Source organism: Salvelinus fontinalis, chromosome 1 (assembly GCF_029448725.1).
Source record: "Salvelinus fontinalis isolate EN_2023a chromosome 1, ASM2944872v1, whole genome shotgun sequence".
Lineage (NCBI taxonomy): Eukaryota > Metazoa > Chordata > Actinopteri > Salmoniformes > Salmonidae > Salvelinus > Salvelinus fontinalis.
This window is the reverse complement of record NC_074665.1, coordinates 47975899-47990219: the sequence shown is the minus strand read 5'-3', so window position 1 is coordinate 47990219 and position 14321 is coordinate 47975899. Positions and strand designations below refer to the sequence as shown.

The 14321-nt window shown below is 46.0% G+C and overlaps 1 protein-coding gene across 1 annotated transcript in view; it reads left to right on the top strand.

Annotated features, from left to right (window-relative positions):
- LOC129856409 (vesicular glutamate transporter 1-like) overlaps window positions 1–13507 on the top strand; it is a 31453-nt gene extending 17946 nt beyond the window's left edge. Inside the window, exons 3-13 of the mRNA XM_055924369.1 lie at window positions 4349–4467; window positions 4841–4955; window positions 5313–5400; window positions 5713–5799; window positions 6621–6763; window positions 7742–7891; window positions 8147–8279; window positions 9011–9121; window positions 11087–11214; window positions 11585–11654; window positions 12051–13507. Of these exons, the coding sequence (XP_055780344.1) occupies window positions 4349–4467; window positions 4841–4955; window positions 5313–5400; window positions 5713–5799; window positions 6621–6763; window positions 7742–7891; window positions 8147–8279; window positions 9011–9121; window positions 11087–11214; window positions 11585–11654; window positions 12051–12340 (1434 nt within the window). The 3' untranslated portion in view covers window positions 12341–13507. The remainder of the gene's footprint in view (window positions 1–4348; window positions 4468–4840; window positions 4956–5312; window positions 5401–5712; window positions 5800–6620; window positions 6764–7741; window positions 7892–8146; window positions 8280–9010; window positions 9122–11086; window positions 11215–11584; window positions 11655–12050) is intronic.
- The last annotated feature ends 814 nt before the right edge of the window (window positions 13508–14321 follow it).

Here is a 14321-nt window from a genome sequence, read left to right as displayed (position 1 = left end):
GGATGGGAGCAGAGAGGTTTCGCTGCTTGAGTCCTTGGAAGGCCGTCTCAGCTTCTCTTCCCCACAGAAACCTTGTGTTGCCACCCTTGGTTAAAGCTGTGAGAGCGGCTGCCACCGAGCTGAAGTTCTTGATGAACTTGCGGTAGAAGTTAGTGAAGCCCAGGAAACGCTGAACTTCCTTAATAACGGACTTGGGGGTGGGCCAATCCGCTACCGCCCCTACCTTCTTGGGGTCCATCTGGACTCGACCGGGTTCCACTACAAATCCCAGGAATTGTACTCGAGAGGAATGGAATTCACACTTTTCCGGCTTAACGTACAAATGGCTGTCTAGGAGGCGTTTGAGCACTTGTCTGACATGCTTAGTGTGTTCTTGAAGGGAGCTTGAAAAGATGAGGATGTCATCCAAGTAAACAAACACGAAAATGTTAAGCATATCCCTAAGCACATCGTTTATGAGTGCTTGGAACACAGCCGGGGCGTTGGTCAGGCCGAAGGGCATCACCAAGTATTCGTAGTGACCAGTAGGCGTGTTGAAAGCGGTCTTCCACTCGTCACTGGGTTTGATCCGCACAAGATGGTATGCGTTCCGCAGGTCAAGCTTAGTGAAGACCACTGCTTCCTGGAGCAGCTCAAAGGCTGTGGCCATAAGGGGTAGCGGGTAGCGGTTACGGACGGTTATGGCATTAAGTCCCCGGTAGTCGATGCAAGGACGTAATCCCCCGTCTTTTTTAGCCACAAAGAAAAACCCTGCTCCCGCCGGCGAGGTGGATGAACGCATGAGGCCTGCTGCCAGAGCGTCCTTGATGTAGGTATCCATAGCCGCTCATTCGGGAGGAGATAGGGAAAAGATCCGACCCCTGGGGGGGCAGGTGCCCGGAAACAGGTCGATGGGGCAATCGTAAGGTCTATGGGGTGGTAGTTTGGTGGCCCTCTGTTTGCTAAATACCGGTTTGAGGTCATGGTAACACTCGGGAACTCGGGACAGGTCGATGGATTCTAGAGACTCGGGAGGGGAACTCGGGGAACTCGGGAAGATACAAGTGGCTTGGCACGTAGGACCCCACTGCTTGATCGTGCCCACAGACCAGTCGATGTGAGGGTTATGGCTGTGAAGCCAGGGGTATCCAAGGACGAGAGGAAACTCGGAACACGAGGTCAGATGAAAGTTCATCACTTCCTGGTGTTGGGAAACTGAAAGTCGCAAGGGGGTAGTGACACGAGTGACAAGTCCAGATCCCAAAGGGCTTCCATCCAGCGTAGTAACCCTTATGGGATCACTTAGAGGTTCAGAGGGAACTCCATTCTCCTTCGCCCAGACACCATCCATGAAGTTACCTGCGGCTCCAGAGTCTACCAAGGCTTGAAGGGGAAGCTCGTGGTTGTCCCAGGAAAGGGTAACTGGAATGAGCAGGCGGGAGTTGGACGGATGGGAGGAGGTTATGTTTCCCGTTACAGTCCTCCCAGGCCTGCACGGGAGAGTGCGTTTTCCCTGGAGCCCGGGACACGTGGAGAGGAAATGGCCCGGTTTGCCACAATATAGACAGCATCGCTCCCTCATCCGGCGGTCTCTCTCAGCCTGGGAGATGCGTCCAACCTGCATGGGTTCCGGTGGAGTCAGCGAGGATAAAGGTGGAGACTCGGAGCTGGAACCGATAGGAGCTAGGGTGAGAGATCTACGGTTGAGCTCTCTCTCTCTCAGACGCTGGTCTATGCGTGAAGCCAACTTGATCAGGGACTCGAGGTTGTCCGGTGGTTCCCGAGTGGCCAGTTCATCTTGGATGGTGTCGGAAAGACCCTTCAAAAAGCACAATGTGAGCGCCTCGTCGTTCCAGCCACTCGCTGCTGCCACCGTGCGGAACTGGATGGCATAGTCCGTCACGCTGCGCCGACCTTGGCGGAGCGTCAGGGGCTGTTTGGCTGAGTCAGGACCGCTGGTGGGACCTTGAAACACTCGCTTGAATTCTTCAGCAAAGGTAGAGTAGCTGGCACAGCAGGGACTTTGGGCATCCCACACAGCAGTAGCCCAGGCTAGGGCTTTTTCCGACAGCAGGGTGATGATATATGCTATCTTGGACCGGTCGGTGGGAAACGACGAGGGTTGCAGCTCGAAGGAGAGAGAACATTGGGTAAAAAAACCCTTACAAACACTCGGATCACCTGAGAACCGTTGGGGAGGCGGCAGACGAGGTTCAGCCAGGGGGTTAACTGCTACGGGCACTAGAATCTGATGAACTGGAGCAGAAGCGGTTGCAGGGGAAAGTTGATCAGAAATCTGCTTTATGGAAGTCATCATCTCCGACAGAAGTTGAGAATGTCCAGCCAGTAAGGCCTCTTGCTGAACCAGAGCAGCTTCGTGACGTTGGACAGTCCCCTCGTGGTGGGACAGCATGGGAAAAAAGTCCTGGGTACTGGCTGCCTCTGGGTTCATATTAATGGCTCAGTGTTTCTGTCAGGACCCGGTGCGAGAAACAGTCACTAATAATCAGCAGAACCCAGAAGATGAGGCAGACACAGCAGTACTAAAGATGGTGGTTTAATAAAAGAACAAGATCTTCAGGCAAAGAATATATATCCACAATGTCCAAAATAAAGCCAAAAGGCAAAAAATGGATATCTTCCAAAATACAAAGAAAATCCACAGTGGTAAGAACAGCAAGGGAAAAAACAAACCTCAAAAGACTAATCCAAAAAACACAAGAACAAAACCAGAGAACCTCTGGAAAATCCAACAAGAGAAAATATATGTTCACAACAAGGCTGGGGCTGGGTGCTAACATACAAACACTGAGCAAAGAACTGAGGAACACACAGGGTTTAAATACTAACAAGGGAACGACATACAGGTGCAAACAATAATTAGAGCAAGGAAAAAACAAAAGGTTCAAAACAGGTGCAATGGGGACATCTACTGACCAAAACCAGAACAGTCCTGGCCAAAACCTGACAATTTGAGGACGGGTAGTGTTCTATACTGAACAGAAATATAAACGCAACATGCAACAATTTCAACCATTTTACTGAGTTAAAGTATATATATACATAAGATAATCAGTCAATTGAAAGACATTTATTAGGCCCTAATCTATGGATTTCACATGACTGGGAAGGGGCGCAGCCATGGTTGGGCTTTGGAGAGAACAGGCTCACCCACTGGGTAGCCAGGCCCAGCCAATCAGAATTAGTTTTTCCCCATAAAAGGGCTTTATTGTAGACATAAATACTCCTCAATTTCATCAGCTGTCCAGGTGGCTGGTCTCAGATGATCCCACAGGTGAAGAAGCCGGATGTGGTGGCCCTGGGCTGGCTTGGTTACACGTAGTCTGCGGTTGTGAGGCCGGCTGGACGTACTGACAAATTCTCTAAAACGATGTTGGAGGTGGCTTATGGTAGAGAATTGAACATTCAGTTCTCTGGCAACAGCTCTGTTGGACATTCCTGTAGTCAGCATGCCAATTGCATGCTCCCTCAAAACTTGAGACATCTGTGGCATTGTGTTGTGTGACAAAACTGCACATTTTAGAGTAGCCTTTATTGTCCCCAGCACAAGGTGCACCTATGTAATGAGCATGCTGTTTAATCAGCTTCATGATATGACACACTTTTCAGGTGGATGGATTATCTTGGCAAAGGATAAATGCTCACTAGCAGAGATGTAAACATATTTGTGCACAACATTTGAAAGAAATTCACATTTTATACGTATGGAACATTTCTGGGATCTTTTATTTAGGCTTATGAAACTGGGACCAACACTTCACATGTTGTGTTTATATTTTTGCTCAGTATTCATGGAACCTTTTCCATCGCTTGAGTGTTCTTTGTTGGATGAAAGGTTCTCCCAGAAACCAAAAATGGTTCTCCTACAGGGACAAGCCAAAAAACCCTTTATGGTTCTTGTTTCCATGAGTGATATGTGTGACTTTTTGGGAGACTGAATCTCTATTGTCAGTGATGGTATTGCATGCTCTCAAAGAGTCAGAGAGTTGGACCAATCTGGTTGGTTTGGCTTTACCTCCTTCTCCTAAATCGATAATGATAATGACCTTATTGACCAGCAAACACGAGACGCATGCCATGTTGCACTAGCTAAAAGAGGATTGTTACAGCTAGTGAAAACGTGGTGGCTCTCAAAGTTGCTAGGTTCATCTAATCGCAATTAAATAGTTTGATTGTCACCTTTGTCTTTTATTGGGTTGATAAGGCTTTAATCAATGATTACCATTGAAGCGTGGTAATAAGGGTCACCTACTTTGGTTTAGCGATCTCACATGTATTTTTTTCCTTCCCATTTCTTTGCCTTGAACTCTCCTTTTGTTTTTTTCTCACTCTCTCCATCTCTCCATAGAAAGCTCAGTTCAACTGGGAACCAGAAACGGTTGGAATGATCCATGGGTCATTTTTCTGGGGATACATAGTAACCCAAATACCCGGGGGATTCATCTGTCAAAAATTTGCAGCCAACAGGTCAGCTGCTTATACTTATATGTGAATAATATGCTGTGAATATTTCAATAACTATTATTGTACAGTCTTAGAAAAAAAGGGTTCCAAAAGGGTTCTTTGGCTGTCTCCATAAGAGAACCCTTTTTGGTTCCAGGTATAACACTTTTGGGTTCCATGTAGAACCCTCTGTGGAAAGGGTTCTACATGGAACCCAAAAGGGTTTTACCTGGAACTAAAAGGTTTCTATCTGTAACCAATAAGGGTTCCTGGTAAAAGGGTTCTCCTATTGGTACAGCCAACGAACCCTTTTAGGTTCTAGATAGCACCTTTTTTTTCTAAGAGTGTAGGTACATATCTGATTCTATTCCCTCTTTTTTCCCCCTCTATCACGCAGAGTCTTTGGCTTTGCCATAGTGGCCACCTCATGCCTGAATATGTTGATCCCTTCGGCAGCACGAACTCACATTGCCTGTGTTATCCTTGTCAGGATATGTCAAGGACTCGTGGAGGTGCTTGGCTACATTCCATGGCTTTCCCTAGCATACATCAGTGTTCACTATGCTGACAACTGATTGTTTTCTCTATGGTGAACTGGTCACTGGCCATGTGTCATACATGACGAGAAGGTTTTATTTCTCGTGTAGAGTGCATTTCACCTGAAACACCCTATGAGAGAAAGAGTTACACCAGGAAGTGATGTCATGGATTTTTAGGAGATTTTCATATTAGAAAGAAAACCTCATAAATTATGACATGGTCAGTGGCCAGTTCACCATAGAGAAAACAATCAGTTGTCAGGAACCTTTCAGTATAACTGCAAATATGAAAAGTTCCTGGTCACTTAACTGTAATTCTTTCTCTCGCAGGGTGTTTCATACCCAGCGTGCCACGGCATCTGGGCAAAGTGGGCCCCACCTCTTGAAAGAAGTCGATTGGCCACGACAGCGTTTTGTGGTGAGGTCAACTCACTCTTCTGTCATCCTCTCTCCTGTCTTTGTCTGGGCACTACAAAGGGTCACAGTTGTGCTCTCCACTACAATTAATATAACTTATTGCGATGACTTAATTCTCCATGATCCTATATGACTGGAACCATCTCAACATCTACTTTGACTATTTCTACCATTGTAATCATTAATAATCATGCTAGGATTGCTCAAGATAGTAGTTCTAGTTCCAAAGCAATGTTGTTTATTGATGTGCACTTCCATATGACTGACCTTTCTGTCTCACTCATGTTTGAGTGTGTCTGCCTCTGTATCTCAGGGTCCTATGCAGGAGCCGTGATAGCCATGCCACTGGCTGGAGTTCTAGTCCAGTATTCAGGGTGGTCATCTGTTTTCTATGTTTATGGTTAGTAACCTCTGTCATAACTGTATCTAACTTAAAGTGATACAGGTGTATGATATTAATTGTATCACCCTGTTGCAGGAGAACTTTCCCGCAATGCAGGACATTTTAAACTTGTAGTGTATTTAAGGTTTAAAAAGGCTTCTGAAATTTGTAATTTTCACTTTGAAATTTGAACTGATTTCCCCTTACAAAAAATCTTTCAACCCCTACAAAAATGTCCATTAATTACAACCCTCATAATAATACACATTTCCTCTTGCTGCAGGATTATATTCCTGCTTTAGCAAAATGGCTCAGATTAAGATCCTACATGTGTAGTTCACTTTTATGTGAAGTTAAGCTTATCTTCGACTGTGGTTGTTTCCTCCAAACCGTTTTAAAAAGTTCGCTGCAGGGTTGTGGTCAATTCCATTTAAACTTCAGTCAATTCAAAATGTGGACCAAACTCCAATTTAAATTCACATTTTTCCTTATTGAAAAGCATTGAAGACAGTTTGAATTTTAGTGTACTTCATGAATTGAAATGGAATTGACCACAACCCTGGTTATCTGGGTATTTAGCAAAGTCCTAAATCTCCTGGCTAGCATTTTTGGAGAATGTAGCAATGCTAGTGGAAATGGATTGTATCGGTTAGCGGTGCAAAAGTGAACAATCCTTCAGTTAAGTTCAAGTATGCAAATGCTACAAAGGCTTATGAATTGGTTGTGAAACGTATGCACTGTAGCTCTGACCCTCAGTCTGTCCTAGCTTTAAGAAATCTAATTTTCTCTATTCTTACTCTTTTCTCTCCACTCGTTCCACTCTACCTTCCACCTCGCAGGCAGCTTTGGGATCTTCTGGTATCTCTTTTGGATCCTGGTGTCGTACGAGAGCCCGGCAGCCCACCCCACCATCACAGAACAGGAGCGGAAATACATTGAGGAGGCTATCGGAATGTCAGCCGCTAACTCTACACCTGTTACGGTTAGTCTACTACCAATTCTACTATCCACTAACTCGCTTCTAAGCTAAACATCACTTTGTTTCACTTCCTCTGCAGATCCACTTTTCATGCCCCCTCATTGCTGTGTTCTGACGATGTGATTTAGGGGTTTTGAGCCTTTAAACTAATATTTATTTTTAACAGTGTCTTCATCTGAAGTGGCCAAAAGTAGTGCACGATATAGGGGATATGGTGTCTTTTAGAACACACAATGGAATCATGATAAGATGATCACGATCAACCCTGGTCTCAATGTGGTGGCTGTTACAAAAGCTGTAAAGTGATAGTTCACTCAAATTACAAAATGAAATGTTGGTCTTCTTACTCCTGTAAGCAATCTATGGACAAAGTATGACAGCAATCCATGCTTTGGTTTAGTTTCCCTGGCACTGTTTCCAAATGCTAGCACAAATGGCACAAATCCCATGCAAGTCATGGTATTTACAGATGTAGGATCTTAATTTGATCACTCTTTTGTTGCTGAGAATTATTTTCCTGCACAACAGGAAATGCAAGCTTGTAGAGTATTCAATGTTTAAAAAGGCTTCTAAAGTGTGTAATTTCCACTTTAAAATGTCAGACTTGATTTGCCCTAACAAAAGATATATCAACCCCTACTAAAAATGTACATTTATTATAGACCACATAATAATTCACATTTCCTGTTGCTGCAGGATCATTTTCCTGCTGTAGCAAACTGGCTCAAAATTAAGATCCTACATATGTATAGTAGCATTTTTCTCACATCATTTACAACTCATCTGTAAGTGACTTTGGTTGAGATACACAATACATTTTAGATCATTTAGAATGATTTGGTCATAATACGCAAAACATTTTAATGTCGGTATCTTGTATTCGGTATTATGTCCAGTATCTACTCAATGTTTTATTTGTATTTTACCATGCACTTTTGCCTGCCTCCTTACTGTAAATTGAATGTTCTCTGGTCCTTCTAGAAATGGAACACACCTTGGAGAGCCTTTTTCACTTCGATGCCAGTCTACGCCATCATCGTGGCCAATTTCTGTAGAAGCTGGACCTTCTACTTGCTCCTCATCAGCCAACCTGCATACTTTGAAGAAGTGTTTGGGTTTGAGATTAGCAAGGTGACTAAGACAAGGAATATCCATGTAAATCTGGCCTAGAGCTAGTACTGTGCTGGTGCAGGTTTATGTGGCCCTATGTGAACCCAGGGTTGTGTGATCCCGGGGTGCACAAATGGCCTTTTTAGCTTTTCTTATGAGGACTACTAACAAGTACTGTTATGCTCCTCTAAGACTGGTTTTATTTGTTGTACAGTACTAAAAAATATCCTCCACCCTCTGGCCACCTCCTATCCACCCCTCCACCTCTCATCCCAGGTGGGCTTGGTGTCGGCTCTCCCCCATCTAGTGATGACCATCATCGTGCCGATCGGTGGCCAGCTGGCTGACTACCTGCGCACAAACAAAATCATGAGCACCACCAACGTCCGGAAGATGATGAACTGCGGAGGTAAGAGAGGAGGGTGAAAAGAGAAGGTGGAAAAGAAGAGGAAGGAAAGAGGAGGAAGGAAAAGCCAGAAGCAGGCGGCAGAAGCAGGCGACAGGGCAAGACATGTCTTTGATTTAGTGATTAGCAATCAAGTGTTGCTTTTTAAGAACCGTGAAAGATTATTGGTTTGTTCGTATCAGCCGTTCATTGACCGCTCGTGCCAGTTTTGTCATATATAACCAAAGACTACTTTTACATGAACAAAACTACTCAGCTAGAAGGAAAAATAGAAGGTAAAAAAAGTTTCACCAAAAAATGTAAGAGAGATATTTACTTGGAAAATACAACACCTCGTTTTGTAGTAACCATGGTGTCCAGTCGGTGCGTGAGGAAACGATCACTGCATAAGGCAAATGATGACTTACAGTAACGCAGCATTGCTTGCCACAGTAGACTATTTTTGAACTGCAGAGAATACAGGAGTGAGGGGAATGAGAAGCGTATACATATCTATATCACTGTGGGAAGCTGAACCACATAGAGCCACATTTCGGGCAGACTGCACTCAATACCTTTTAACTAGAAGGAAACAAAAGAAAAAAAATCTTAAAGAACAATATCCTCTATCAAGTTTCACCACTGTCTTCGTGTGCTGTTTTATCCCCGTTCATTTACCTGAGTATTGAAAGAATGCTACCTTGATTCTTGACTTCCTCCATATTTGTTTATGTGTCTTAACTTTCTCGTGATAGGTTTCGGAATGGAAGCCACCCTGCTGCTAGTGGTCGGGTTTTCTCATACGAAAGTTGTGGCTATCACCTTTTTGGTTCTGGCTGTGGGCTTCAGTGGCTTCGCTATTTCAGGTGAGACTTTGGTTGTTATCTTTTACATATCTCTCATATACACTATACAAAGGTATGTGGACACCTGCTTGTCAAACATCTCCTTCCAAAATCATGGACATTAGTATGGAGTTGGTCCCCCTTTGCTGCTAAAACAGCCTCCACTCTTCTGGGAAGGCTACCACTAGATGTTAGAACATTGCTGCGGGGACTTCCATTCAGCCACAAGAGAATTAGTGATGTTGGGTGATTAGGCCTGGCTTGGCGTTCCAATTCATCCCATAGGTGTTCGATGGGGTTGAGGTCAGGGCTCTGTGCAGGCCAGTCAAGTTCTTCCACAACAATCTCGACAAACCATTTCTGTATGGACCTCGCTTTGTGCACAGGGGCATTGTCATGCTGAAACAGGAAGGGCTTTCCTGAAATTCTTGTCACAAAGTTGGAAGCACAGAATTGTCTACAATGTTATTGTATGCTGTAGTGATTTCCCTTTACTAGGCTCTGTTGCAGCCGACCGCGACCGGGAGACCCATGGGGCGGCGCACAATTGGCCCAGCGTTGTCCGGGTTAGGGGAGGGTTTGGTCGGCAGGGAAGTCCTTGTCCTATCGCGCACTAGCGACTCCTGTGGCGGGCCGGGCGCAGTGCAAGCTGACATGGTCGCCAGGTGTACGGTGTTTCCTCCGACACATTGGTGCAGCTGGCTTCCGGGTTAAGTGGGCATTGTATCGAGAAGCAGTGCAGCTTGGTTGGGTTGTGTTTCAGAGGACGCACGGCTCTTGACCTTCGCCTCTCCCGAGTCCGTATGGGAGTTGCAGCGATGAGACAAGACTTTAACTACCAATTGGATACCACAAAATTGGGGAGAAAAATGAGTAAAAATAAATAATAATAGATAAAAATATTTCCCTTTACTGGAACTAAGGGGCTTAGCCCAAACCATGAAAAACAGCCACAGACCATTATTCCTCCTCCACCAAACTTTACAGTTGGCCCTATGCATTGGGGCAGGTAGCGTTTTCCTGGCATCCGCCAAACCCAGATTCGTCCGTCGGACTGCCGATGGTGAAGCGAGATTCATCACTCCAGAGAACACGTTTCCACTGCTCAGGAGTCTAATGTCGGCGAGCTTTACACCACTCCAGCCGACGCTTGGCATTGCACATGGCGATCTTAGGCTTGTGTGCGGCTGCTCGGCCATGGAAACCAATTTCATAAAGCTCCTAAAGAACAGTTATTGTGCTGACATTGCTTCCAAAGGCAGTTTTGGAACTCGGTAGGTAGTGTTGCAACCAAGGACAGACGATTTTTACACGTTACGTGCTTCTGCACTCAGCAGTTCTGTTCTGTGAGCTTGTGTGGCCTACCACTTTGCAGCTGAGCCGTTGTTGCTCCTAGACATTTCCACTTCACAATAACAGCACTTACAGTTGACCGTGGCAGCTCTAGCAGCACAGAAATTTGACAAACTGACTTCTTGGAAAGGTGGCATCCTATGAAGGCGCCACATTGGAAGTCACTGAGCTCTTCAGCACGGGCCATTCTACTGCCAACGTTTGTCTATGGAAATGTCATGGCTGTGTGCTTGATTTTGTACACCTGTCAGCAACGGGATTGGCTGAAATAGTCGAATCCACTAATTTGAAGAGGTGTCCACATAGTTCTCTTACCTCTCAGTCTTCTGTTATTCTCTCCTCAAGACAGGTTTTGGCAGGTTTCTCACGCAACAGATCAGAGAGTTCACTCCAGCTCCTCACAGAAACGGATAAGCTCCGTCAGCAGAACAGCTAACCTTGAATTGTCCGTAGAGAATTGCATACTCTCTCAAGCTCAGTTATTTAGGGGATTGTCTTTGCTATCTGACATACTGTAGAGTTTGGCTACTATTATATCATACTTCTTGAAAGTTGATGGTATGTGTCGGTACAACAACAACAACAATGACAACAACAATTTATTGGGGACCTTTCTCTCTGTTTCCCCATTAGGCTTCAATGTGAACCACCTGGACATTGCTCCCCGCTATGCCAGTATCCTCATGGGCATCTCCAACGGGGTGGGCACTCTGTCTGGCATGGTGTGCCCGCTCATTGTTGGTGCCATGACCAAACATAAGGTACCAAATGACTCTGCTTCTACATTACACCATACAGCACACTGCCTACTGCATACCCATTACTAACTATCACACATCATATAAATCATTATCTATGGAGGGATAATAGATACACATTCTTACTCAATATTCATCCCTCTTTTATCACTTGTTTTAGTTTATTTCTCTCACTCCCATTCATTCTCTTTTTATTTTCTCTCTCCCTCACACACACGCACACACACACACACACACACACACACACACACACAAACGCACACCCTCTCACTCTTTATCCCGCCGTCTATCAATCACATTAGGTATTTCACTGTACTTCTGCACGTGACAATATAACTCCTCTTTATCTTTCTCCCTCCCTCTCTCGCCTTAGTCGCGGGAAGAGTGGCAGTATGTGTTTCTCATTGCTGCTCTCGTTCATTACGGTGGTGTTATATTCTATGGTATGTATTCTGTCTGTTTTCTTTCCCCCCCCCTCCCCTATCGTCGCCCATCATAATGAAGCTGTATAATGATGCAACAATTGTTTGAATTGACCCTGAAGTAAACGAATGTGTTTCAATTGACGAGCAAGCTAGATTATTAATTGGAAATCAAACATGTATTGTATTGATATTCACTCTTGCACGATTGTATTCCATATTGTCCTATTATTAACATATAATTAAGTTTGTTCCCAATTTTTTTTATTCCTTATATTAATTTGTATTCAGTTATTTTTATTTACCCTTTATTTAACTAGGCATGCAACCCTTTAGAGTTGAACTGCATAATCTAAATCCAAGTCAAAGTAAGTATAGTTTTGGGAAGAATGATTTCATTTGTCTTTTGTATTCTAGGACTTTTTGCCTCCGGAGAAAAGCAGTGGTGGGCAGAGCCCGAGCAACTTAGCAATGAGAAGTGTGGAATTCTGGATGAGGATGAGCTGGCCAATGAGACAGAGGAGTTGTACCGTACTAGCGGAGAAGGAGGCTACGGAGCAACGATCCAAGCTCAGGATCCCAACGGAGGAGGAGGAGGAGGCGCAGGAACCTGGGTCTCGGACTGGGATAAGACTGAGGAGTTAGTACAACCACCAGGAACCAATAGCTACCTATACGGAGGAGAGGAAGACAGGGAGCTAACATAGAGGGACTTACAGGTAGGAGTTACAGAGTGAGGTAGCAGACAGAAAGAGTAGATAGTTTCCTTTTGGCACAGGAACTTGAAAAGAGGTGGGGTGGGTGGCTGGGATGAGGGTGAGGAGTGGAAGAAGGGGAGGACCAAAGTGTTATTTACGGAGAACTGAAAAAGATTGTACAACAGCGGAAAGAGGATGAGCCATGTACTAAGCGTCTGTACAGTGCTTTCGGAAAGTATTCAGACCCCTAACTTTTTCCACATTTTGTTATGTTACAGCCTTATTTTAAAATGGATTAAATCGTTTTTCCCCCTCATTAATCTACACACAATACACCATAATGACAAAGCAAAAACAAGTTTAGACATTTTTGCAAATGTATTTCAAATAAAAAACTGATATCACATTTATATAAGTATTCAGACCTGTCACGATCGTCTTCTTTAGAGAGAGTGGACCAAGGCGCAGCGTGTGCAAAATACATCTTCTCTTTATTTTGAAGATGAACACAAAACGAAACACTTATACAAACTATACAAAAACAACAAACAACCGTGAAGCTACAAACGAAAGTGCACACACAAGCTACTTACGTTCAACATAGACAATTCCCCACAAACAGCTAAAGCCTATGGTTGCCTTAAATATGGCTCCCAATCAGAGACAACAATAACCAGCTGTCTTTAATTGAGACCCAATTCAGGCAACCATAGACTTTCCTAGATACCTACACTCAACCATAGACACAGCTAGACTTCTATACTAAACATAAACCCAACTACTCTAATAAACCCCCTAAACTTTACAACCACCCTAGACACTACAAAAAACACTTACATTCCCCATGTCACACCCTGACCTAACTAAAATAATTAAGAAAACAAAGAATACTAAGGCCAGGGCGTGACATAACCCCCCCTTAAGGTGCGAACTCCGGGCACACCAGCACACAGTCTAGGGGAGGGTCTGGGTGGGCGTCCGTCCACGGCGGCGGCTCCGGCACTGGTCGTGGTCCCCAACCCACCATAGTCACTACCCGCTTTCGTATCCTCCTCCAAATGACCACCCTCCAAATTAACCCCATCGGACTAAGGGGCAGCACCGGACTAAGGGGCAGCACCGGACTAAGGGGCAGCACCGGACTAAAGGGCAGCACCGGACTAAAGGGCAGCACCGGACTAAGGGGCAGCACCGGACTAAGGGGCAGCACCGGACTAAGGGGCAGCACCGGACTAAAGGGCAGCACCGGACTAAAGGGCAGCACCGGACTAAGGGGCAGCACCGGACTAAGGGGCAGCACCGGACTAAGGGGCAGCACCGGACTAAGGGGCAGCACCGGACTAAGGGGCAGCACCGGACTAAGGGGCAGCACCAGACTAAGGGGCAGCACCAGGATAAGGGGCAGCACCAGGATAAGGGGCAGCACCAGGATAAGGGGCAGCACCAGGATAAGGGGCAGCACCAGGATAAGGGGCAGCTCCGGACTGAGGGACGGCAGCTCCGGACTGAGGGACGGCAGCTCCGGACTGAGGGACGGCAGCTCCGGACTGAGGGACGGCAGCTCCGGACTGAGGGACAACACCGGGCTGGCTGGCGGATCCTGGCTGGCTGGCGGATCCTGGCTGGCTGGCGGATCCTGGCTGGCTGGCGGATCCTGGCTGACTGGCGGATCCTGGCTGGCCGGCTCTGGCGGATCCTGGCTGGCTGGCTCTGGCGGATCCTGGCTGGCTGGCTCCCGCGGATCCTGGCTGGCTGGCTCCCGCGGATCCTGGCTGGCTGACGGCTCTGGCTGGTCATGGCTGGATGACGGCTCTGGCTGGATGACGGCTCTGGCTGGTCATGGCTGGATGACGGCTCTGGCTGGTCATGGCTGGATGACGGCTCTGGCTGGTCATGGCTGGATGACGGCTCTGGCTGGTCATGGCTGGATGACGGCTCTGGCTGGTCATGGCTGGATGACGGCTCTGGCTGGTCATGGCTGGATGACGGC